Source organism: Anoplophora glabripennis, unplaced genomic scaffold (assembly GCF_000390285.2).
Source record: "Anoplophora glabripennis isolate ALB-LARVAE unplaced genomic scaffold, Agla_2.0 scaffold47, whole genome shotgun sequence".
In the NCBI taxonomy this organism is placed as follows: Eukaryota; Metazoa; Arthropoda; class Insecta; order Coleoptera; family Cerambycidae; genus Anoplophora; species Anoplophora glabripennis.
The window spans coordinates 249,903-276,270 of record NW_019416342.1 but is presented as its reverse complement, the minus strand read 5'-3'; the positions used below and the strand labels follow the sequence as shown (position 1 = coordinate 276,270).

At 31.4% G+C, this 26,368-nt stretch overlaps 3 protein-coding genes across 3 annotated transcripts; 2 read left to right on the top strand and 1 right to left on the bottom strand.

Moving 5' to 3' along the window:
* The first annotated feature begins 6,714 nt into the window (after positions 1-6,714).
* Positions 6,715-13,214, top strand: LOC108906411 (transmembrane protein 62). Its single transcript, XM_018709646.1, has 12 exons — positions 6,715-7,045; positions 7,099-7,348; positions 7,480-7,632; positions 7,686-7,992; positions 10,440-10,595; positions 10,691-10,838; positions 10,898-11,020; positions 11,073-11,154; positions 11,548-11,795; positions 11,869-11,924; positions 12,717-12,944; positions 13,003-13,214. The coding sequence occupies exons 1-12, from the start codon at positions 6,872-6,874 to the stop codon at positions 13,076-13,078; spliced, it is 2,001 nt and encodes a 666-aa protein (XP_018565162.1). The 5' UTR covers positions 6,715-6,871; the 3' UTR covers positions 13,079-13,214.
* Positions 13,215-16,621: 3,407 nt separating this feature from the next.
* LOC108906433 (vacuolar-sorting protein SNF8) lies at positions 16,622-17,724 on the top strand. Its single transcript, XM_018709671.1, has 4 exons — positions 16,622-16,937; positions 17,037-17,154; positions 17,206-17,384; positions 17,437-17,724. The coding sequence occupies exons 1-4, from the start codon at positions 16,734-16,736 to the stop codon at positions 17,686-17,688; spliced, it is 753 nt and encodes a 250-aa protein (XP_018565187.1). The 5' UTR covers positions 16,622-16,733; the 3' UTR covers positions 17,689-17,724.
* Positions 17,725-17,918: 194 nt separating this feature from the next.
* On the bottom strand, positions 17,919-18,871 carry LOC108906425 (probable 39S ribosomal protein L49, mitochondrial). Its single transcript, XM_018709662.1, has 2 exons — positions 18,710-18,871; positions 17,919-18,657 (listed from the first exon to the last, which is right to left on the bottom strand). The coding sequence occupies exons 1-2, from the start codon at positions 18,767-18,769 to the stop codon at positions 18,199-18,201; spliced, it is 519 nt and encodes a 172-aa protein (XP_018565178.1). The 5' UTR covers positions 18,770-18,871; the 3' UTR covers positions 17,919-18,198.
* Between the last annotated feature and the right edge of the window lie 7,497 nt (positions 18,872-26,368).

The window sequence follows — 26,368 nt, the reverse complement described above, 5'->3', positions numbered from 1 at the left end:
ATGATGATGGTGGTGGTGGTGTAACAATAACCAGTATCATTTTCAAACACAATTAATTTACCTACACCATTTAAAGTGTATTAACAAATTCCTGACTGTAATTTTGAAACAATGATCACCTGCATGTAAAATATTACTGACTGCAAAGTTCGGTAGCATTTATGATACGCCACTGATCCGCAACTATAGCTGCAAACAATATAGCTTATTGCTCGGCTCTGTGATATAGCGTTAAAAGTGCAAAAACCATATTTTCCCGTAATGACATTGGTATACAATATAGGTATTTTGTTTTGTTACTAATGATTTAACAGACGTGTGTAATACGACTGCATAAATTGATTTATCAAATGAATGCCTCTAAATTTACATATTTTAGCCGATAACTGGCTAATGTGTTAAGTTAATAACGAACGTTGTGTGATATATTCTAGCGGCACTAATTTGAATTTAAAATAAATAAAGTGACGTTAAACTCGTGCAAACTTTCATGTTATTTGCTTACTTCCATACAGGGTGATTCCAGATAAATATTAACAGGAAATTAGCATAAAGAACAAAAGAATATCTACAGATTGTGACTATGAATTTGTTAAAAGAGAAGTAATTTTTTATTTTTTATTAATATTTTGTTAGCGAATAAAATTAGTTGTTATTGTCTGCGTCATAGATCAAACTGACGTGAAGACGTACAATATCTGAATTCCGTTAACGAAAAGTTTTAATTATGTTGCAAACGGAATGTTAACAAAAAATTCAAACATTGCTAAACATTGTTATCGGGTGGACCCGAGATTAGGTTCATATTCAGCAGGAAAAAATGCCATTTTCACTAATCTTTTGATTTTGTGTTGTCTTGTTTTGGCGATCTTGTGAAAAAAAAACTCCAGCAAACTGTGAAATTTATATTTCGAGTGGCATTCGGGACTCCTTGTAGATACTGTTCCTTCGAAATTACGTTTAATTGAAATGTCGGAAATTCAGAGGGAAGACCAATAGAAATATATAAATATACATCAGCGTTAAACATAGACCCCCAATCCGACAGCTCTAGCTGTAATCTAATTTCTTAAGCGAACGTTTCTTTGAATGACTTTTTACATCAGCTTTTCGCTTTTTTTTCGTAAATCTCGAAGTAAAGGGCAATCGTTTAAGATTTTATTACTGCAATTTGTATTTAACTTTTGCTAATTTTGCCACTTCTCAGTGGGTTGATTCGTCAGTTTGCATTGAACCCGACTTACAATCAATAGGGTCGCTTCCAATAATTCTTTATTATTCTTTTTTCCAAAAGAGCTCAATGGTGATGATCCAGATCGCTATATACAATTTTCTGAACAGATGGGTGAAAAAATTTTGAACAATCCCGATTTTTTATATTGTACATGCTTTTCTGACATGCACATTCTTTCTCAAAGATTACATCAACAGAGATAATTGCAGATACTGGAGTGATTCAAATCCTGAAGTTATGAGAGAACAGCATCCACAGTACCCAGAAATGTTGAATGTATGGGCTGGGATTTTGAGAAATAATATATTTGGTCCATTTTTTCTACCTGATAACTTGTCGGTTGAATCTTACCTCAACTTGCTTCAAGACTTCATCTACTCTCGCATTGTAGAGACACTTGAAAACGACGATCAGATCCCAGAAAATGATTTTTTCGTGACTGAATCGACATTTTCCCGAACATGGGATGGATAGAAGGGGTCATTGAATGACCCCCAAGATCGCCTGATTTAACATATTTGGTGTTTTTCTTATGGGGTCATTTAAAAAGTGTTCATTATAAAACGGAACCTACCTTTTTAGAAGATCTTCGCCACCGAGTAGTGGCAGCATGTGATGAAATAACCCCTGAAATGCTACAAAATGTTCGGGAAAATGTTGAACAAAGGTTTTATTACTGTATGGAAGTAAATGGGTCGCAATTTGACCACTTAATTAATTAAAACTTGTTTGAAAACTTTGTTTTTCGATTTATTTCACCGAAGGGGGATGACCCTACATCCATGAATCAAAAGATATCGCTCGTGAAAGCAAAATCGACCTGTTTCGGGGTTTTCCGGAAAAACCTGTTTTATTGAAAATATCTCAGGTGGGCTGTTTTAATTGGGCCACCCTATATATTAGCACTATATTTCGGTAGTAACTGTAAAGGCAAATGTACAAATGATTCTATGATTTGGTACTAATACAATTTCAGTTTACCATTCGTCGATAGCAAAGTATTTGAATTGACGATTCATTTCAATTAAATTTCGTGTAAAAACACTTTTAAACGTTTTTGGTAGTGCCATCTATACGGCAGGGTAAAACAACTGCAGAGTCCTGTTTAGTGGAAATTGCTACTTTTTGCTGGAATCTGCATCTCTGCCTTTGTCGAATCAGTACGTCATCATTTATTATTTCGAGAAATACCATGAAGCATGAAAGACGAAAGAAGTAATTTTGCTATTTATTGACTTTATTTTACAAATAAGTTATATCTGTGTACAATTTTATATGGAATTTCACCAGAGGAAACGACCGTATTGTTGTAAATGTATGCTCAAAGCGTTAGCGTAATTATACGCAATTCACATAGTTGCCGGGCTCACAGTACATGTTTCCACAGCTCAGACAAACACCAGTCCAAAGCTTCTTCGTTATAATCTGAACAGATGACTCAGAACATAGGTATATAAATTTTATCGATTCATCCACCTGTTAAATTGATCATCCTGTAGGTGTAGTTTGTACCTGCCTAGTAAACTCAAGCTCTTTGAACATTTACATGCCCCTCCTATTCAGAGTCACTAAACCACATGTGTATTTAAGGTTCGAATGGTGAAATCACTTTGTACTGTATCTAAAGAATATTCCACACAGAAAGTAATTTTGATAGAAAACACAGGCGTTTAATTTTGTTCCATCCCTTTGGAAACGCCTATGGTCATAATATTTCATGGACCATCAAAATCCTTTATTTATTTGATGCGAAGATTCCAATAGACTCTTTTAATGTGACGTCATATATTTAAATAAAGTAACAATTTAACATTAGCCGTGTTATTACTAATGCGCATGCCCGGAAAGAATAGCCTCATACGCAGGTGAGATCTTGTTGATATGTCATTAGCGTATTTTCTCTTCTTTTGTTTAATCTTGGCATTTTCTAGTTCTAAGAAGTAGTTTCATTGTTTTTCTTGGTGTTGTGCTGTCAGTGTGTTCGAATTTTTTTTCTTCATGTGGTTTATTATAGACGTATAGACGTACTCAACCATAACCAAACTTTTATTGAATGATATCTTGTGACGAGGCTACTTCGCTTACACGAATTTATCTCTAATGCGCATGCTCAGTAACATTGATATAATTTCAATTTATTAATTACTATAAGAGTCCAAATTGCTCTATAAATTTAAATATATAATTTCTATCATTCTTTTAGTTTGTCACTTGAGGTTTGAAACTTATTAAATATTTCTAATATTGCCAGAATATCGCGATATTTAAGGTCATGACAAAGAAGACAATTTTTTGGCTCTTATGTCCAAAGGAAATAAAGTCGAAAATCGATCTAGTAAAAATATCGAGAAATTCTTCATGACAATGTGTACCTACTATGGGGTTGCCTATTATTTGGCGTATGTGACGTCACTACTAAAAAGATCTATTATAATATATCTAACACGCATTAGAGGACCACCCTGTATATTTAAGTATCATTTACTTATCGATAAGTTGTCTCGTTTAAAACTCAATATAGATAAGAAACTAGGTCGAAGCCCTAGCGACCTGTACATCGCCCTTGTTTAAACACTTGGTGCTCAACTCCCATTTTATTTGGCTCAATTTGTCAGAGCGTCCTCCGAGTACGGTGTAACACAATTACCCTGAAATGGAAAATTTACGCTGGTAAATAGAGAGCAAAAAATTTATTCAGCTAATACGGACCTTTTCAAATCGCAAAATGTCGTGTTCACTTCCGTTTGCGCAAAAGGCGGAAATAAGGTTGGAGTCTGTTTATTTCTTTTTTCCTGGTGAGTTCGCGCCTTTTTCTTCGTCGAAGGCGGCGATGATGACGCCTGGTGTAAGTTTAAAGCCTCCTGTACACCTGCAAAAAAGTCGCTGCATTTCTTGCTAGGGCAATTTTATGATAACTACAAATTCGAGACAAATATGTTTGGCAAGTACATTCTCGCTTGAAGGTTTTAATATACATTACATACAGGATGTTGCAGAAAAAAGTACCAACAATTCCATCACGTAAAAAAATATATTGAAAGGCGGTATCTAATTCTTGGAAATTTTTACTTATTGCAGTTGCTAGATGAATCTATTTAAGGAAGAGACACCTATTTTATAAAAATGTAAGACAACTGCTTCTAATTTTAAACCATATTATTATAGGCTTGCTGAATCGATATCGAAATGAATAAAATAGGTAATTGGATGCTATTTTTATAGTTTATCTCCATTATTTTAGGATTCCGTATACATATTCCTGAAAATGTTACTTTATAAGTCTATTTAAGTTGTTTCTAGCTTTTACCTTACTATACAGCATAGCATAGACCATATTTCATTTCCTGTCACTGATATCCCCTAAATCGTAAGCGATACAAAAAATTAGAAAAAGATTGTCATTTCCTGCTCTTGAATGTACAACAAACAGATCTAAGATATTTGCCAACGTTCCGGAAATATTCTGAATAATTTGAAAATTTGGATTTAAAAAAAATGAAGCTGAAAGGAAATTTATTGGGTGTAATATTATATTTTTCATTTTTAATCGCATTTTCTTATTGCAGTGTTATGGGAAAGGTTATTGTTTATATTTTTCCTAAAGTAATACATTATTTGCTTCTTTTTAAAGATTTACAGAAACAAAATTTGTAAAATGAATTTACTTATTTGAAATTCATAAAATTTCGACTGTTTTTTCAAGGACATGAGAAAAACGTTTTTTTTTAGTTTAACCAAGTGTATATTTTCTATGCTTAGGCGCAAAACCATCCACCCTAAATGTAGAATTCACCAAACAATGTCGATATAAATCGTTACTTTAAAAATATGTCTCCGGAGGCGGATAAGCTTTGATCTATTTAAATTGAAAAGCTTTAAAGGTTTGATACCAGCTTTACAGGAAGCGGTCTTTAACTATCATTTCTAGAAAATGTAAGAGTGCCTACATATTTACAATTCCAATATTATATCGAAAAAGAACATGATGTAAAGAATAACACGATTTCATCTCGTCTTGAAATTGTACCAAATTCGTTAACAAAAGATTTATATACTTAGCACTGTTCATCGGGATAAAAGCCTCTTACTGTAGAGAGAGAAAATAAAAAAAAATTGTATTGAGGTAATAACTTGGGTTAATTTTCATTCAAGAAACCCATCGTCTAAAAATCGCCTATTCTTTTCCAGACTTCCTATATATGAATTTTTAGTTTATACAGTTATTTTTTTCCATTGCCATTTTTTTTTAATTAATCTCCCTGACTTCTCGGGCTATAAAGGATATTTGTTTTATCGTAAAACACACAATTTTTATTAAAAGCCTGGACGAAATTCATATTTTCTTATATCCTGTTAGAGACGCCTCGCGTTTCAAGTTTATATCAGGACATGTATCTGAATTAAAAGTATAACAAGAGCTCTGAAAGTACAACCGACGCAGCGGTGCATCTGCCCATAAATCTCGGTTACACAAACTTATGTCACCTGAGACCAGATTTTTCTTTTCTCTTTGTTGCAAAGTTTTCTTAGTAATATGAGTGGTGTTGCGGCAAAACACTATACGCCTCGTCTCAGTCCGCACCTAAAAAGTGAGTGTCCTCTCGAATACTTTGTCCAGGTATAGCCTTTGTGCCTTTCACAATCTTGATCCCCTAAATATATTCAAATATTCCTGCTGGAAATATGCCATGCATTTTATTTATATGTCTATGAAAAATATAAGAGAGAAAAGTGATATTTTCAAAATCCGCTGTTTTTGCCCGATAACTTTATAATGGACAGAATTATTTTCATTCTGAAAACGGCAATTGATGGTGCTTCTTGGTGACGTCAATTAACACCACAAGTATAATTTTTACAAACCAAATTGAAGATGGCACTGATGTCAAAAAAATTGTTTGTTGATTAAGACAACCAGGTTATTAAGAAATTTTACATTGAAAATGTATTATCAATCATTTAGTTTCGCGCAACTCACTCGGTTTCAAAAATACAATACCTATGTATGTTTTCAGCCACGAAATTTGAATAATACTAAATTTTTCGAATGTTCACCCCCAAGAACGGCGGTGACAACATTTTTAAAATTATGGCGATGTTTCGCATGGTACTAGCTATGTCCTCTACAAATTTATTTTCGTACAACTCTCTCGGTTTCAAAAATACAATACCTATGTATACCCGTTTATCTCTGTATTTTCTATCAGTCCAAGGCAAGCACAACTCACAGCATCCCCCTGAACCCTAAAAGCATTTTCATTCCTTTTCACAACACTCAAACCCTCAGCCCTCGATCCTAAATTTCCAGGTCAGTGGTTAAGTTATATATAAGGGTGCCATCTCACGGTGAAGGTTTTTATTAAATTTTTTAGTACCATTTTTGTAAATGTTTTTATCAAGTAACCTACATTTGGATGAACATTTCAAATTCACCCAGCTGTCACGAAAACATCTGATTTCATTTCAATGACCCTCGTTAAATGTCATTTTGTATATAAATAATTTGTGTGATTTTAAACATTGTAAAGATAACAAAATTCTAGTAACAAGCAGCGCGTATTTGCGAAACCAGTGAAATCGGTATAAATTAGTTATGGTTGAATTTGATGACATGAGAATCTGCAATAACATTTTAAGATGAGGTTATCAAAATTAAGTGTAGGAATTGTTTTATCCATGATAATATTCTCGATATTTTTTACAAATGTCGTGAATTTATTGAGCACTGATACACTTAACAGTGAGAAGGATATCAAAAAAAATTATATAAAGATCACTGATACTCCTGACAATTTAATATGGTTTTTACAGGTAAGACATTGTATAATCTAAATACTTGATGAAATTCTAACTGAATGTTGCAGATTTCAGATTTGCACATAAGTATATTTAGAGATCCATTTAGAATAACAGAATTTAGAGAATTTTGTCATTACACTCTGGATGCAATAAAGCCTAGAGTAGTTCTGGCTTCTGGAGATTTGACTGATGCAAAGACAAAAGATGCTATCGGCTCAGACCAATTTGAAGGAGAATGGAAATATTACCGAGATATACTCGCAGAGGCTCATGTTAAAAGAAAGACTCTTTGGTTAGATATTAGAGGAAATCATGGTGAGGTTTTTTTTGACACATTACCCTTTAATTGTTTATGTCTCATGAGTATGAGTTATTACTTTATGAACTTCAATTCGTACTGATTATCATAGTCCAAGTGGCAGTTACAAGAGTATACATTTTTTTAGATAATTTTAATGTAATCAACAACGACTCGAAACAAAACTTCTTCACAAATTACTCTGTTCAGGGAAAAGAACACCCTCGCTCATACATGTACCAAATAAAACAAGGAGGTACCACATACTCATTTATCGGCATTGATGCCTGTTTGGAACCAGGTAAGCTTTAAATGTTGGTCTTTGATTGTGTCCCATAATTTACTTCCTCGAAGGACCCAGGAGGCCGTTTAACTTTGTCGGAATATTAGATGAACTTGAAGTAAATGAAATCAATTCCCTTATAAAAAAGGCAGAAAGTGTTTCGACCAACTACACAGTTTGGTTCGGTCATTTTCCCACCTCCTGCATACTCACACCTGGCCCAGAAAATGTTAGAGATCTGATAGGTAAACATAAGCAAGGTTTAGTTTACGTTTGTGGACATTTACACAAACTTGGGGGCCTTATACCTCAAATGTATACTCTCCAAAAGGCTGGTTTTTTAGAATTGGAAGTGGGCGACTGGAAAGATAATAGAATGTAAGTAGATGCCATTGTCTGTTATAATTGCTTTGATTTATGTTTTTATTAAAAAATATAAAACAATATTGTGCAACATTGAAAAAAGTTGAACTATTGCATAATATTGTTTATCTTTGAAAAATATGTAGATGATACATTAGCAAATTTTTTGAATACATTTTAATTTTCACTTTTTATAACCCACTGTAAATACTAAGAATGATAATGTTGACTAATACGTGACAAATATCCTAAGATTAAATTTATTCGTAGCATATACCATTTAAGTTTAGGTATTATAAATTTACATAACATTACGTACTAATTTCATAAAATTGTCTATAGAATACTGAAATGTGTTTAATCATCATTTTGACATTTCACAAAAATAAAAAAGTCATTTGGGGACATGCAGAATTGTACAGGGTTAGTCACTACAATCTGACAACTTCTTGTGAGTTTATTATTGAAATTACAAAAACGTTTTTAATACAAAAGTTTTAGCTTTTTATGAATTTTTATAATATAGTATTAGAAAAAAGAACTGAATAATGGGAGTCACTAAATTAAATGGAAGACTCTATGTAGTGCATACTTAGTTTCGTTAAATTTTTCTCTTTTCAAAAATATATAATATGTTACTGTTTGATTCAGGACTTTTCAATATATTTCAGTTTAAAACTATTTTTGAAAAAACAGGAGGGAAATTTATGTCTGACAGATCACAGTGGCTATGGATGAGGCACGCAGAACAAACAAATAACTTTGACAGCAGTTTATTTATCGTCGTTAATTTATTTCCTATGACAAACTATTTTAAGAAAGAAATAATGTTTAGTGAGAAGGACAAATTAGAAGTTATCTGTTTATTTTATCATAATAATAAAAATCATTCTTAACTTTAACAAGTCTTAAGTTTAACAGAATTTTAGTTAATTAAAACAAACTAAAACACAAATGGTCACAGATGCTCAATGTGACCGCCATTATTATTGATGCACTTCGTATAATCCTCATTAATTTACAGAACTGCATTTAGTATAAAATGGGAATTAAATTCACTTAAGTTTTGTATACACTGATCAAGTTTATGTCTTAGTTCAAGTTTACTTTAGTTTCCTTATAAACCTTGTTTTTTAAGTAACCCCACAGAAAACTGTCCAAGGGTGTAAGGTCTGGGCTATTTGAAGGCCATTGGATGTTTCCTCCATTACCAATCCACAATTCAAACCTATTATTTAAATACATAATTTCGTACTGCTCTGGTTCTATACGAAGACACTCCGTCTTAGTGCCAAATTAAATTGGTATAGTTGATCAGCGGCAGGTCTTCCAATTTGTTTTCTATTTGATTTTCAAGAAAATACTGGTATCCTTCCCTAGTCAAAGGACCTTCATAAAATAGTGGGCCAATGATTTTATTTCTGAATATACCCCACCAAACATTAAATGATGTGCGTCCTTGACTTGGAATTTCCCATTACAGTGAGGATTTTCATTTGCCCAGGTATGAGTATTTTTTCTATTATAAATGCCAGCTGTTGTAAAACTCGTCTCATCAATCCATAAAATCTTTTCGAAATAGTTTGGCTCGCCATTTTTCAATCGCAACATTTCACTGCAGTACTCTAATCGCTGAATTTTTTGATTTTGGGTGAGAAATTTACCATGGTAAACCTCGAATGAATATTTGCTTACCTTGAAAATATAGTAATATAGTTAGTTCTAATTTTTCATATGGAATAATTCTTCATTTCTGTCTTCCAAGAGATTTTGTTTCTCTAAAGCTTCGCTCAGTGTCGTAAAATGCAGCTCGAGATGGAATTGGAAACCCGGGATGCAAACGAGCATACTCGGCACGCTGCATTCACAATATTATTATTCTTGTAAAATAAACGGATAACTTCAAATTTTTCGTTCTCACGGAACATTATTTCTTTGTTAAAATAGTTTGTTATAGGAAATAAATTAATGATGATAAATAAACTCCTGTCAAAATCATTTGTTTGTTAAGCGTGTGTCGTCCATAGCCACTGCGATATGTCAGACATAAATTTCCCTCCTGTTTTTTCAAAAATAGTTTTAAACTGAACTAACATATATATTTTTCAAAAGACAAAAATTTAACGAAGCCAATAATATAATAAATAGGGTGTTCCATTTAAAACAAAAATTTTCTTTAGTTTAGTGATTTCCATTATTCAATTGTTTTTTCTAATACTGTATTATACAAATTCATAAAAAAAGCTAAAACTTTTGTATTAAAAACTTTTTTGTAATTTCAGTAATAAACTCGTAAGTCAGATTATAGTGACTCACCCTGTATTTATTTGATCTTAAAAATTTGATATTGAACAGGAGCCTAAGATATAATATCCTTAACTGTGCAGTGTCAGCAATTAAATTACTAACAGCATACCTTGTTGCGCAAATAGTAAATACTTTCATAGCTATCCTTTTTATAGGTATCGATTGATGGCTATAGACCACGGTTTATTGTCATTTGTCGATATTCCTCATAGAGACTGGCCCGTTGCATTGATAACGAATCCAAAGCATGCTTTGTTTGTAAATCTTGCTAAAGAAAATTTGGATAAATTAAGAAATTCGACACATATAAGGTTAGTGTTAAAATATTGGAAATTTCTTCTACTGGTAGATTCATTACTGATTAGGAAGAACATTATTTAATGTAACCCAAATTTAATTTTTATAGAGTTTTAGCGTTTTCCTTGGCCAATATCGACTTTGTAAAAGTGAAAGTCGATGATGGCCCATGGATCCGATGCAAAAACATTAAAGGACCATTGTATGCGGCTGATTGGAATCCAAAATTGTATCTGAAAGGAATCCATACCATAGAAGTAAGCAGGATCGAAAATGTAGAGATTAAACTCTACCAGTTTATCAAATAAATTTTTAGGTTTATGTAAAGGATACTGACGGCAGGATAAAGACCGTGTCACAGCCATTTTCTTTAGATGGTACTCCACTGTCATTTAGCATTTTGTCCAGAGTAGCGCTTATGACCGATGCCAGCTTAATCGTAAGTGTATTCATATTTATGTACTTTGTTTTTTAACGGAACTATTTTTTAGTTCAAACTTATGTTCTTTTCCATGCTTGTGCTATCGATTACTCCGTTATGTGTAGTAAGATATCTCCATTATTCGGTAACGGGTAAGTTTCAATGAATGTTCTTTATATAGAAAACTTTCATAAATGATTACAAGCCACACATCTAGTATTTTATTTCCTTCACCTTGGCAATTAAATTTCAGTAAAATTGTAACAATTACATGAAGGCGTTGGTGGAATTTTTCACAAAATTTTATTCAACCAATCAGCGATAGCATTATCACGAACGTAGACGTAATGATTTGGATTGTTCATTGTAGAAAATCATTAATATTTGTGAGGCTAAGATTTAGGAATTATTATTTAATTGACCGTACCACCCGTGCAATATTGGTTGCCTAAGCTCGGCTTTACGTGGCTTGTAATCATTTTGAAGGTTCTGTAGTTATTGGGTAAACCATTCAGTATTTCGAGAAATGATGAATTATATTTTAGCGGGAAGATCTGTTAAACCAAGAATGGGAAAATATTGCTGGAACAGGTGGTTACGTAAACTTTGGGTTTTGTCCACGATAGACAGATTATTTTGGCCTGTCATCATTTACCCTGTATACTTAGCATTTGGGCCTTGGTCAGTTGGGTACATAGTTGAGGACTATATCGGGGTAATCTTTGCCTGGGGAATTTTTGTCAACGGAGCATATCTTCCCGGGTCGTTTACTTACGCTTATGGTTTTATACAGGTAAATATCTGTCAGATTCCTAATTCCATCTTTCCGTTTTATTTTACCCACTGATATATGTATTTTTTTTCAGTTATTCACTTTTCAGTTGCCACTGATGCTGATAATAGCAAATCTTGCAGAAAACAGGTATGTATGTAGGTTTTCCTCATAAACTTACATTAGGCTGATTAAAAATAAATCGACTATTTTTTTCTTCAAAATCCAGTGTTGTATTTAAAAAAATGAAGTTGATTATGTCATTCTATAGAGGGCGAAAAGTTTCCATGAGAAAGTGTTCGACATCACCTCGAACAAGTCTGAAATTAAAAAAAAAAGTAATTCCAAAGTTTCGGGTATTTTCAAATATTTCGAAAATTAATCATGTTAGCTTTGATTTTTTAGAGACAGAGGCATAATGTTGGTCCCCTGTTTATGCAACTTTGCCCCCATTTAAACTACTTGCTACGAATTTGTAACAACCTGTATACATTAATACCACTGAAAGCCAAAAAATTCTTAAAGTCGATATGAGGGTTGCTTACGGTATGTAGCAAAATAAAACTCTCTCTGTCAGCGGTAAAATTAAAGTATTTTTATTGAAGTGTTATCGGGACAAGCGTTCGCTGGAGAATTGTCGTGGTACAGAGTCGTTCGCAGGTATAAGTATCTGGTCCTTGGCGCCAATCTGTCTTGGACCTTTTCTTGGAACCCTGGTGCATCCCGCATCTGTTCTTTATCCTTGCAACTGTCCCGATCCAGGCGGTGTCAGGCTGGCGCTCTTGATGTAATACTTAAAATGGGTCACTGTATCCATTAATTAATTCTGCATGGTTCAATGTTAAAATTAATTTTAATGAAAATTCTTGGATCACCATCTCACTCGCCTAAGTTGCTAAACTGTTTGATATAGGACACTGTAAAAAATGTGTTTCATTTCAGGTTCCAGGAACTGACCCTAAAACCTGGGAAAAAGTTACCGATAAAAAGGAGAATTTGTTTACACCTTCCATTTCTTATAGTGTTCTGTTTGCAAGTGTCAATGGCCTACCTCTTTTGGTTAGCTTATGGGACACTGGCTTTCCTTCTGGGGCCGTTAAGGACTTGGTCCTTGATTTTGGCTGCAGTTTTGTATTACCAAGCATTGAATCTACCAGAAAAATGCATAAGGTATTCTCTTTCGCTAAGAGAATTGTCTTAAATATTGAATTATTCGGACCTGTTTCAGGAGAGCAGCAGAGGTTTGGCAAACACCCTCAGAAACTCTAAATTCAGACGTGAATCCCATTGAAAAAGAAAATTAGTCGTATAATTTGCACCGATAGTACTGAAAGTACTTCCGTTGTAATATTTGTGAAATGTTCCTATTTTATTTGTCTTTATAAAATTTATTTATTATTTTTATAATGTTATACAATATAATGTATTGTGATTGATTAACCACTTGCTTTAATGTGAGTAATCGTTTTTGTGAGACGTCTTCGAAAGATTGGGAAATCTCGGAACTAGCGATACTAGATTCTACAATATGTCCATTGAGCTAAGTTTCGGCATTTCATTTTTGGCACTTATTTCCAGAACACCCAGTATATATAAATACGAAAAAAATGGTATTTACTAAAATTATTCTTTTTATTAAAATAAGACTGTCAAGACTGATATCCCACCTAAACATTTTTTTTATCATGAAATAAATAATGATAATTTTATACAATACCAGATTAGAAAAATACAACCTTACTGATTTTTTTGGATTATTTTTAGCAAACCAATTTTAGTATTATACAATCATTAAAGAATTAAATGATTGATGCTCAATGGCAAAGAAATTTTCGGGGCACTTTGTTTAATTAATAGTTCATTTTTACATTATTCAAATAATTTTACATTAAATTCGTGTATAATCAATATTAGATAAGTATTTTGTATGTTCTGTAAATTACCATTAGACTTTTTTTTAACTTATATAATTAAGCTCTGTTTTTATTTCAATTCACAAAAATTGGCTGTTCTTTGACTATACAGGGTGTCCCATATAAAACTTTCCACCTGAACATTTCGTTTAATATGAAGATTTGAAAAAATTCCAAAAACACTTGATTTTTAATTTGAGGAGGACATCAACTTACATCATTACTTATTTTGTAATTGCCACCCCTTCGTAGATCAAGGTATCAACTTCAATCCGTAAAAAAAATAAAAAAATCGTTATTTGTTTTCAAGAAAAAAACATTGAAATTAAATTTTTGGAATATTGTATTTTTGCATTTAAAATTATTTATAATAGATGCTCAAATTGTGCTTCCAGTTGTTCTTGGCAAATATGGAGGCTGTCTACGAAACATCTTATATTTGCGAAAACCTCTGGAGTAAAATTCCGACATTCGTTTACAATACGTTGTCTTAAATCTTCAAGATTTTCGGGTTGACTTGCAAAAACCACTGATTTGAGATGTCCTCAGAGAAAAAAGTCATTTGGACTCAAATCAGGAGACCGAGCTGACCTATCCATCATCCTGGAAAATTCTGATCCAAATAAAAAATTATATGATTACCCAATATTCCAACCTAGACGTTCAGCTTTTCTAGATACTGAGTGTGCGATTCCTTAACACAATGAGGATTTTCACCAACCAATAACGAATATTATGCCTATTCACTGTACCATCGAGAAAAAACGTAGACTCGTCACTGAAACAGATATTGTAAAGTATGTTTTGATTTTCTGTAATTCTGTTAGACATGAAATCAAACAAAAAAATAAAATGGAATGGAATGCAATGGAATTCATAAAAATTTATGATAAGAACTTCAACCTTCATTACATTTCGTTTATTATTGTTTTTATCATCTGAAGGAGAAACCTTTTTGCAGTTTAATAATTAATGTTTTCATGTATGAAAATCTTTTCAGTGGTTAACGCATGCAATTAAAATAAAACTATTTTAAATGTAAAAATACAAAATTCCGAAAATTTAATTTCAATGTTTTTTTTCTTGAAAACGAATGACAATCTTTATTTTTTTACGGATTCGAAGTCAGTATCAAAAGAGCTTTCAAGGGGGTAGCAACTACAAAATAAGTAATGATGTAAGTCGATGTCCCCCTCAAATTAAAAATCGACGTGTTTTTGGAATTTTTTTATAACTATTAAATGACGAAATGTTCAGGTGGAAAGTTTTATATGGGACACCCTGTATAGTATATATAAAATTTTTCATTTGTACATTGCACAACTGCGCTAAACCTACAAGAAATGATTGAAAAAGCTGTGTGTGAATGGAAAAACTGAATAAATGAAATAACAATAATGTGAAAATGAAGTCAACCAGACTTGTCAAAAAAATAAAATAAACATAGTTTTCTACATCTACATAGAGAAACACCAAATTGTTAGGATTAAATTAAATATAATAAATAAGTCAAAAATTCAAATCCCATAAAAATATTTCTCTCCTTGTTTTCTGTTGTAATTTTCCACATATTTCCACAACTTTAATTTTCGTTTATCTTCAAATATTTTAACTAGACAAAAAATATTATTTCCGTTAAAAACAATTCACTAGGACACATCACTTATTGCGATATTAATATTCCCCGATGTAATCCACAAGAATTAGAAGACCTTAGTAAGCAATTTACATACAAAATACATCAAATCTTCATTAGTCTTCTATATTTCATCACTTTTCAATATCTTCCACAATTCCACGTAGATACTTTTAACAAAAAGGTATATTAAATGTAATCTATATATAATAATAGAATTTTAATTAACTTTTATGAGGAGTAAATATAAAAATAAAAGTTTATATCCTTTTTGACTTAAAAAGTTGTATATTTGAAAAAAATTGTGTTTCAAAATTACCGTTGTATTTTTCATTTTACTTCTAAGGTCCTTAAATGAGGATATTATTGGAGCAGGTGTTTCAAAAATAGTTGAGGAAAATGAAACAGTGGATTCTTCAGCAGAGCCGATTTTAGAAGAGATTTTTTATAAACAAATATTTTTATTCTAACCTCCTTCCCTAAGAAGTTACAGCTCTTTTTTTTACATAAAACATCCTCTCTAAAATCAGTTAAGAGAATTCATTTGTTTCATTTTCGTCAGTTATTTTCAAAACACCCTATATATTTTTCATTTTAAACTTCATTTAGAAACATTTTATTTTATGAGTTATTTTGGTTCCATTTTTATTTAAAGCGATATAATGGAGAAATATTTTGTAATTATTACTGCAGAAATATATATTTTACTTACACTTCTATGAAATATTTATTCTGATATTACAGCCATATATAGTAGCTATATTTTGTGATTCTAAGTAATAGGTACTCATTCGTACTAAACAATTTTGTTATAAATTTGAAATTTTTTGTATTTTTGTAACAAAAATTTGGTATAAATTGATTTGATTGACTGATCTTATAACAGAAAATAATTTATTTATGTGTTATAATTAATGTATATAAAATTGTTTTATTTTTGTAGCTAAATGTAATAAAAACGTCAAAATGTGCTGTCTGTTATTTAAATTTCTTGTTTATATTTTTACTCGTACCTAAATCTTTTTTACTTTTGATTTTTAATTTAAATTTGTCTTTATACTACGATGACTATAAGTATATAGAATGTTTCTGAAATAAGTGGGTTTGTCAAAGGTCAAATTCATTGTGGTTATATACTTTATTTATTAGTCTGAGGTTTTAATACTTTTAATTATTATACATTAATTAGTGTACTGTGGGCACAACAATCAAATGTTTGTAATTTCTGGAGTGCTCCAAGCTCCAACTGATACAACCGAAGCAGCTATCCCGTTAAATTTTGTGTTCTATGCTTAAAAGTCAATTTCTAACCTATAAGTTTGACTTTTGTTGTAGAGATTATATGTTTTTCTAAATAAAATTGAATTATTTGCTACATATACATAACTAAACGTTTATAACCATAAGAAAATGCGTCGTCGTGCTGGTTTAGGAGCTATTCAAAAACAAAAATTAGAACAGGAAAAGTACAAAGATAAGGGTACTGAAATACAAGAAAATCAATTTGAGCAAATGACAAAACAGTTAGAAGTTTTTAAAATTAATTTAGAGGAGTTTGCCTCTAAGCATAAGAATGAAATAAGAAAAAATCCAGAATTTAGAAGGCAGTTTCAGGTAAGAGCCACCTATGCTGTGTTCTAAAAAAAATTAGTTACCGACCCATTTGCAACAATATATTGTTCCAAAATAGATAACTCTAATGATACGTTTTAGGATATGTGTGCCAGTATAGGTGTAGATCCATTATCATCAGGTAAAGGTTTTTGGTCTATATTAGGCATTGGAGACTTTTATTATGAGCTTGCAGTTCAAATAGTAGAAGTGTGTTTAGGTAATAAATTATTAATTATTTACATAGAATTTTTAACAACTTTCTTTGTAGCAACTAATGAAAAAAATGGGGGTCTTATTAGTCTGGATGAACTAAGAACAAGGTTAATAAAAGCTAGAGGTCAGAGTAAACAACACCAAGAAATTTCACAAGATGATCTCATAAGAGCAGCAGAAAAACTGAAAATATTTGGTAGCGGTTTCAACGTAATACCAGTGGGAAAGGGCAAGGTTTGTGTTTTATATAATTTGAAAAATATCGTTATAATCACTGTAATTCTAGTATATGGTCCAATCTGTTCCTGGAGAGCTAAGTATGGATCATTCAGCTATTTTGCAGCAAGCTGAAAAAAATCAAGGATTTATTTCTGTGTCGTATCTCAAACGAGAATTGAAGTGGGAGGTAGAACGAAGTAGGAAAGCTTTAGAGCATATGGTAAATCAGGGATTAGCCTGGGTAGATCTTCAAAACCCCCAAGAAAAACTGTATTACTTTCCTAGTCTTTTTACAGCATGTGTTAATGCTTCAAATTAAATTGTTTAATATTTATCTAATATATTTTCGTATTTATATTTTGTACATAATTGTGTAAATAAAAATGGTATTAAAAGTTATGTGAAAATTTGTTATTAGTTACATTTAACGAAATTTAATATTAATCTCTATATTTTCTTTGAAACTATGGTTTAAATATTACAAAGAAATGTTTTCATAAAGATCATACAAAACTAAGTGTAAGGAAAACAAGAGGGGAAAAAAGGGTGTTTTTAAACAATTATTGATTTATTTAAACAACTAGCAATGAGAAATGAAAAACAGTCGTTAAATTACAATGAAACAACAATTATTGGAAGTCTGGGTTATCCTACTGAAATTTTACATTGCACGAATTATACAACAGCTTCCCCATTAAGTTTTTATTCTGTTCTTGCATGTATGAATTCCAAATGAGTTTAATTACCATCTAATGTTTGAAGTTTTACAGTTACGATATAGAGCAGAATTAATGGAAAATAATTATAAAAAAACCTGAATTGTACAAGTTTAAAATTGCTTTTGTTCTAACCAATACTTAATAGCATTTACAAAATCTCCACTAAATCTAATAAATCCAGCAAATTCATTTACTTGACTTCTAATGGGTCCGAATGACTCCTTCTGAAGAAATTCACGCAGTTCTTTTTCAAGTAACCAAATATCGCCTTTCACAAACTTGACTTTTGTATGCCTACGGACTCCATTTTGTGCAACTTGTAAGTAAACAGGAATCATGTGATTTTTTGTTCTTTCAACAAAGTAGGGTTGATCTTGTAAATTGTCTCCTTGAGGTTTCCAACCTGATGGATACACATCTTTTTTTACAGGTTCTGGAACTACTGCCACAGGTAAAATTCTTTCAACGTACTTCCAATCTTCAGGATCTTTTGTTATTTCATATTTTCTAGTTATATCTCCAACATCTTCAAGAAATGGTGAAGAATAATAACTGGATGGTCTGAAAAACTAAAAATAAGGAATTTTATTTTGTAATTGTAGATAATAACAGCTTTAATACCAGCTTTTGTGGGACACATCTTCTGATTATGGATTTAAATGTTTTACCAGCTATAGACATAATTAAACTTTCATGAAAAATTATTTTTCATTGGAAGTCTTGTGGAAATTAAGATTTACGTAAAGGTTTGGTTAGGTTGTTATTTTGACCATAGACCCTAGATTGGAGATAGAGAATATACCATAGACATCTTTTAAAGAAAAGATTAACTAATGGCATTCTGGGCAGGAGTCAGCAGTCATGCGCACATGACGAATCGTTCTAAAAGTATTCAAATACAAGGACCTTGTGATAAGTAGGGTACGAGAGAGGTGTATGATAATTTTAAGACATCTCTTAAATAATAATTTACTACATTACACTGAATTTTCAGCAAATCAAAGATTATTATAATGTATTTAATATGTCACCAAAATTAATAGGCATATTTTTAAATTTAATTGCTGGATATATTCACCAGCTTTACCCGAGAGATCGACAGTTTTAAAGGAAGTGTCCAGGGAGGGGAGCCCCACAACTCTTCTTCTAGGTACGCCATATGTTAGGAACTGCTTATAAACTCTTCTAGAGGGATAAATTAATGATAAATCAATTTTAAATATATTGTAATTTATTTTCAACATTAAATTTTACACATATAAGTCACACATCAGTTAAAGCACAAACAGGATTTATTTATGTAGGTATTTATTATTAATTTCATTTACCACCACAATTATTAATTTCATTTACCACCACAATTATGAGTTAAAATGTTTTTACATAAGGGCTTTTCATGTATATCATTAACATTTTTGTAAAAAGTATACTTTTATTAGTATTCTAAATTTGGATGGTCCTGCCCACCGCCGTTTAATTATGGTTAAAGTAAATTTTTTAAATTATGGATACACCTTCAAAACTACTAATTTGAGGTAGTAAAGTAATTCAAGTAATTAATTGAGTATTTATCGAGTAAGTTTAACTCTTTCTTGTCGGTTCTGTGTTTTTAACTCATTAAACTGTCGTCTGACTCGCTTTGATGGAAATTCCGCTTGATCCATGATGTTTTGTATTGGAGATTTACGAAAATTTACCCTTGGTGATCTGCTTGGCTAAGTTTAATTAATATCTAAGTAAGTAATTTCTAACATATCTAATATTTCTAACAATTGGTATAGATATTTTTGCTAGAAAAATATATCGTCATCGAAATATTGAACAAGCATTGTAATACATTTTTTTCAAATACTGATATGATATTTATCGACATCTTTTTCCGATATCGTTCCTAAATTTAAGCCACCCAGTGTAAGATCTTTCAGATGAAAAAGTAACTCCATCTGTGGACACTTAAAAACTGTGCGCGTGCAAATTGGTAATGCCAAATACACACTAGCTAGACACAAAATACCGTTTACACATACACAGTTTATCATAACAACTTTTTACTAAAATATTACGAATTCTATATTATTTAAATATAGATGTGATAGTGTCAACATCATCCACTTAGCATCTAACTGTAATAGTCTAAATGTATACCCAAGATTAGTGTGCTAACAAAATTCGTGCAAATTTGTTTTTACAATAATGATTATTGATTATATGTATAACTTGTTGTAACTGCTTGCACTGCATTTCCATGTGTGGATAAATATAATTACATGCTACGACTTTCTAAAATGATGAAGATATATTTCGAGATACCCAGATGAAGATATTTTAAATTTAAATATTAATATGCACTAAACATATTTGTCCAATGTCCAAAACATTTAATGGCATCTTAGTAGGTATCTCCACCATTAGTAGTCATATTTTATCCCAATTTACTGAATTTTTACCTTTAGTTGAATTCCTGGAATCTGTCTCTTGAAAATCAATGACCTTTAAGGCTTGTTAGTCTATAACGATCCAAGAAGCAACCTATATAGTTATGACACAAACATAAAGACACCCTGTATATGAGTACATAACTACATAGATATACACACAGGTTCGGAAAGTCCCCATGGTACATCGGCCGTTAAGTATGAGAGCGATAAAGTAAGTCATAGAAATCCGTGCGGTAGACAAGGATGGTTACATTGAAGACGTTTCATAATCTGCCACTTTCACTATAGCCATCCTTGTCTATCGCACGGATTTCTTTACTTTACTTTGTGGATTTTCCAACCCTGTATAAAAATGTATGAAAAAAAGTTATATAGATAATACTTATCCCACAGAATAAAAATTAAAAGAAATATTCAAGATAAGTAATTTTTGAAGTGGAAACAAACACACCCGTGCATCAATATTAACAATTCAGAAAAACCTTAATAATAACTGTGTCTCTCTTTTTGTAAATGTGGAAAAGTCTTGTTTCTGGCTACCTACTCTACACTATTTATTCACATTTAAAAACCACGCCATTGCAAAAATAAAAATCGTAAATTAATTATTTGTCATGACCCCATTTGATCTGACCCTCACAACCGTGCCATGCATGTGTACGCCAATAGATACACATCTAATCGTTTCTGAACTGAATGATTATTATAACATACGATGTTATGGCAGAAAGCAAGTTAGACAAAAGTTTCTTGTTTACAGAGAAATAGCCACAAGCCGAAACTTTAGGCGCAAGATCTCTAAGAGAATTTGATAAAAGAATGAGTTCTCCTCGAAGTACGGGCTGCTCCATATCTATATGTCCCTGCAAGACATAACACGTCTTTACGGTGTCTGCTCCAGTTTTCTCTAACGTGTCGCAATTTAATACAGTTATTGTTATGACAATCTGAAAAAAAAATTGTTTTAGAATATTTCGGCTAGCCTTGTTGCCGGTAAGATTTGAGTAGCATTGACAATTAAAATATGACATTCTTTGTAGTTTATATCTCACTACACTCAAAATATGTTAGTAGATAGATATGTGTACACGAGTCATTCGTCGGTCGATAATCGGTCTATGTCTGATGGCTCTGTTGACGAATAATCTTAGCTAACATCTCGATCTCTTACAGATATACTATAATAATTACAACACAGATGTGTACAAATCGAGCACATAAATTAAAAATTGTACTTACAATACCACTGAAGAAGTTCAGTAAAAGAGAACAAATAAGAGCCTTCCTGTTTGCAATTGCATTTGCATCTTCTACTAACAAAGCTACGATCCAGTTAAACACAATTAAATTGTAAATTGCTGTATGGCTCAGAATGAACAATATTTGTTTTCCAAAAATATTGTTGACTTTTTCAGTTAAGTCACTTAATGATATACAGAGTGCTCTTATTTCTCTTAAATTTGCCTTCGCGTGCGCTACATTAGTACCCATTGCGAAGGTATTTTTTATCAAATCATTCAAGTGATGGTATCTTCTGGTTAATAATTTCACTGTTTCTCTAATTAAGACCAAAATAAACAACTTATAGAACTTCGCTATTCGATACGTAGCGTAGACCCATACCAAGACAGATTTCTTACTTTTCCATACAAGAAATTCATAAGTTTCACAGAGAAAAAATAATACAAAATACATTAAACTTCCAATGCAATAAAAATTACTGACTTTTGGAAGGTTTGTTTTCATACTGCAGTCTACTATTAAAATGTTTTCTATTATGCTATTCCAGGATTCCTTGAGAACTAATGCACCAAGCAAAGCATTAGTTTATGAAACTAAATTCTAGAAATGCTCCAAGAATCTCTAATATCTTGCCTTTTACATCCATTACTGGAAAAATTAAATATAATATTTCTTTAGTAATTACAATGAAGGTTATAGTGTAAAGAGAAATCAAAAATAAAATGTAAATGTTAACCAGCAAATTTCTTCTTTCAATATTCTTCTTGGACGGAAAAGTGATACCTAAAAGCTTTCCAAATTTTATGTACATTTTTAAAAGAACTGTATCTTGTACTGACATTGTGGAATATATCAAAATAATTTAAATAAAATATATCTGCTCAGTTCAAATTATGTTCCACAAATGTTGCGGCGCAGCAAAAGCTATCAGTCTGTAAAAGCATTATATTGTAATGTACCTAAATGCATTAACATGATTTAAAAAGTCTACTACCGGGTGTTTTCACCGCAAACGAGAAGCTTGAAAAATATGTTTGTATAGATCTGTATATTTTGTTTTTACACATTTGTACATTATTATCGCAATCATCTATAGTATGATACTGTACTAATGAAGTAAGTACTTTTAATAGCTTTTTTGCATTGTAAATCTATGAATTAATTCATGTAGTCACTTTATGAAGAAGTTAGATAAGAGTAATACATCAATTCTACTGTCAAATAACTTCTTCACGAATTTGTTCTTATTTTCGTGAGTGAAGAACAAATCCAGCAGCAAAACTTCGCGCGGAGTCACTCTGGTGTGTTCGAGTTTGAACATTGACTCTGGTATAATCAAAGCTGCTAAGTTTTATGATCATTGTATTATATACACTCTTTCACTTGTTGAAAATTTTTTATATTTTATTTTGTTTCGTAAATATTTTGTAAATTGTTAATCGATGCTTCCAAATAAACAATTTTTTACTGTTCAAAACATTGTTAAATTTTTTGCGAGCCAAGGCTGATGGCATCTTGTTACACCTATATTCCGTTTCTAGTATTTTACCCTAAAAGTATTTCGTGTAATTCACACAGAAAGAGTATTAGGATATACTTTGTACTTTGGACCTTTTAGACAGTAAATGATCGGGATATTTGGATTAATTTCCCGTCTATCTTTATACTTTTTCTCACTTTTCATGATTTTTTAAACAGTATATGAAGTGGCCATGAATCGAATTTCCACAAAGAGTGCCAGACAATCTGTTGTATTCTCTGCCACAGTCGTCGTTTTCTTAATACCATTACTATTTCTCCAATTAAGACCAAAACAAAAAATTGGTAGAACTTTATTATTCGGTACGTAGTATAGTAGATTTCTACGCCACTTTTAATATTATCCCACACCAATATTTCATAAATTTCAAATAACAAAAAGATTATGAGGTATATTACCTATTCCTTCCAAACAATGAAAAATACTGACTTTTGGTACGTTTGGTTTCAATCTGTTGTCAACTATAGCAATTTTTTCTATTAGATTCTTCCATGATTGCTTCAACATTATTGCACAGAATGATGTAGTTGTTGTAAAGGCAAATTCTGTAAACACTTGAAGAAAATGTATTACTTTCTTGTGTTGTTATCATCATTTTATCAGTAACGATTAATCTTTTCCAATAAAACGTTACTGACGTTACTGTGAAAACGACAAACAGTAATAACACGTAAATATTAAACAGGAAACGTTTTCGGGTATTATTCTCCTTCATCAAAGGATTCCCAAATCTGAAATATGTCTTTAATAATATCGAATCATACACACAACTAAGTAATAAGTAACCAGGTAAACACATTAAAATTATTAGAGACTGTATCGGTTGATTACTTAAATAATATATATTTTGTACGTTATTATTGGTAAGTAATGTAAATCAATAATTTATACTAAAATATAATTTTACGAATTTATGGGCTACGTTAACTTATTTCACATTATCAGGCCTTGCAATGATCTCAAAAAGAGTTCTTAAAAGGTTCAACAGGTAGGTAGAGTAGGGATAGAGATAGGTAGAAGTAGAGGTAGAGGTAGAGGTGGAGGTGGAGGTAGAGGTAGAGGTAGAGGTAGAGGTAGAGGTAGAGGTAGAGGTAGAGGTAGAGGTAGAGATAGTGACAAGTCTTAACCAAAATTTGAAATTTCCGCTGTGTGGTCAATTTTTTAAATAGACCGCAATCCTCACTGTAGAACTTTGACAAAAAAAACCTCTATAACCTAATTTATATTTATAAGTTATTAACTATACTTACGACGAAATAAATGATGTTTAAAAGAATAATACCAGTAAGAACCTCTGTCTTTACATTTCCATGTCCTAAAACAACTATAATCCCATTAGATAAGCTTAAAATCATGATAAAACCAGTACTAAGAATGAGTATAATGAGCTTTCCAAATATGTCACTGATTTCTTCAGGGGTGTTACTTAATAACGTACAAAATGTTCTTATTTCTCTTACATTTGCCTTCGTACATTACTATCTACAGTGAAAGTATTTTTGTACTTACGATGTAACTGAAGACGCTCAGAAGAATAGAACCAAAGAGAACGTCTGTCTTCCTAACTCCATTTATCCCTTTCAGAATTTACAAAACAACGATTAAATACCAATCAAAACTAATAACAAGAAGACTAAGACAATATTATTCCGATAAATTCTCGAAGACCGAATTTGGTCCAAATATCTATTATGTGCCAAAAGGTATTGAGGAGAAACAATTTTCGTTTCATCATAATTATGGTTATTATTATTATTTCTGCACTAAAGTAAGTTGGGTTAGATCGGTCTCCAGGACCTCCGATTACAGTAAAACAAAGCACCCTGTACATAAATAATTAGATACACATATTTAAATGTAAAAAAAATATTCTTAACATTAATTTACATCTAAGATTATTGACTATTCATCAGTAAATATTTATAATCGTGGTCACTTTTTTCGTCATTGCGCTGTTTATAAGTCTGTACTGCATACAAATTCCATTTATTTATATTTTTGTGTATCGGTAAAAGGAAAACATTAGGCTTACGTAATATTCTGGGCTACAGTAGTCGTTGGCAAGGAATACTTGAAAATCACTAATTTAAAGCATAATTTAATGAATGTAACACACAGCAAGTGAAACCCAGTACTTAATTGTCAAAGAATATCATGCAATGTAATGCGTTTTTCATATCATGGACGACATTTTGTAATAAATAGTTGTTTAATGTCCACATTTTCTATCGCATTAGAAAAAGCTCATTATGATTTTGTAGTAACTACGTCAGGATGTTAAATGTGTGTAGATTATTAATCTTTAATACGTCATTTTATTATAAAATCTATATGTCCGTAGATTTAAGAGAGCCATAAAACAAGTAGAGGGTCTAAGACATGCACAATGAATACCTACTATTCATTCTATTACTATTCGTTGAATAGTATTGAATAGTATTTCTAAAATTTCTATTTAGCTAAGGATTGAGCTGACATCTGAAACTTATTAAAATATTAGTAATATGACAGAAAGGTAAATGCGACAATATACAATTAATAATAACAATATACAATAATTTTCATATACAACAATTTTTTCTTAATAAATTAAGCATGATTGATAGGTGTAAAATACCGAGAGATCCAGAATGATTGAAGCGTTTGGGGAATGCAGCCTGTTTCTAACACCATCTTTATCAATTAACATATAAAAATATGAATATGTAGTATTGACAGACAGGCACAGGGTGCGCGATCATCCATAGAGCTTGCAGCCCTAGGCCCACCTCAACAAAAATCCTAGCTTCCCCCATGTCTACGTTAATAAATTTCACTTAAGTACCTATTCGCAATACGAATGTTCAACAGTTTTAGCATGTGAAAAACATTTTTTCTAGCTAGATACAAACATTTTATTCACTTCACTAAGATTTAGATTAGATGATATACAGTTTGTCCCACGATTATTTTCTTAAGAGAAAAAACTTTTTTATGTATAAATTGTTTTATAATAAATAATAAGCAATACAAGTTTGGGATATTGTATCAACTTAACTAAATCTTATCATCTTTTGCGAG

Bases quoted from the DNA above. Each gene is read 5' to 3' on its own strand.
- LOC108906411 (XM_018709646.1), top strand. From the start codon at position 6,872: ATGAGGTTATCAAAATTAAGTGTAGGAATTGTTTTATCCATGATAATA. The intron at 7,633-7,685 runs GTAAGCTTTAAA...ACTTCCTCGAAG, and splicing joins TGATGCCTGTTTGGAACCAG to GACCCAGGAGGCCGTTTAAC. The intron at 11,021-11,072 runs GTAAGTGTATTC...ACTATTTTTTAG, and splicing joins TGACCGATGCCAGCTTAATC to TTCAAACTTATGTTCTTTTC.
- LOC108906433 (XM_018709671.1), top strand. From the start codon at position 16,734: ATGCGTCGTCGTGCTGGTTTAGGAGCTATTCAAAAACAAAAATTAGAA. The intron at 17,155-17,205 runs GTAATAAATTAT...CTTTCTTTGTAG, and splicing joins AATAGTAGAAGTGTGTTTAG to CAACTAATGAAAAAAATGGG. The intron at 17,385-17,436 runs GTTTGTGTTTTA...CTGTAATTCTAG, and splicing joins TACCAGTGGGAAAGGGCAAG to TATATGGTCCAATCTGTTCC.
- LOC108906425 (XM_018709662.1), bottom strand. From the start codon at position 18,769: ATGTCTATAGCTGGTAAAACATTTAAATCCATAATCAGAAGATGTGTC. The intron at 18,658-18,709 runs GTATTAAAGCTG...CCTTATTTTTAG, and splicing joins GATGTGTCCCACAAAAGCTG to TTTTTCAGACCATCCAGTTA.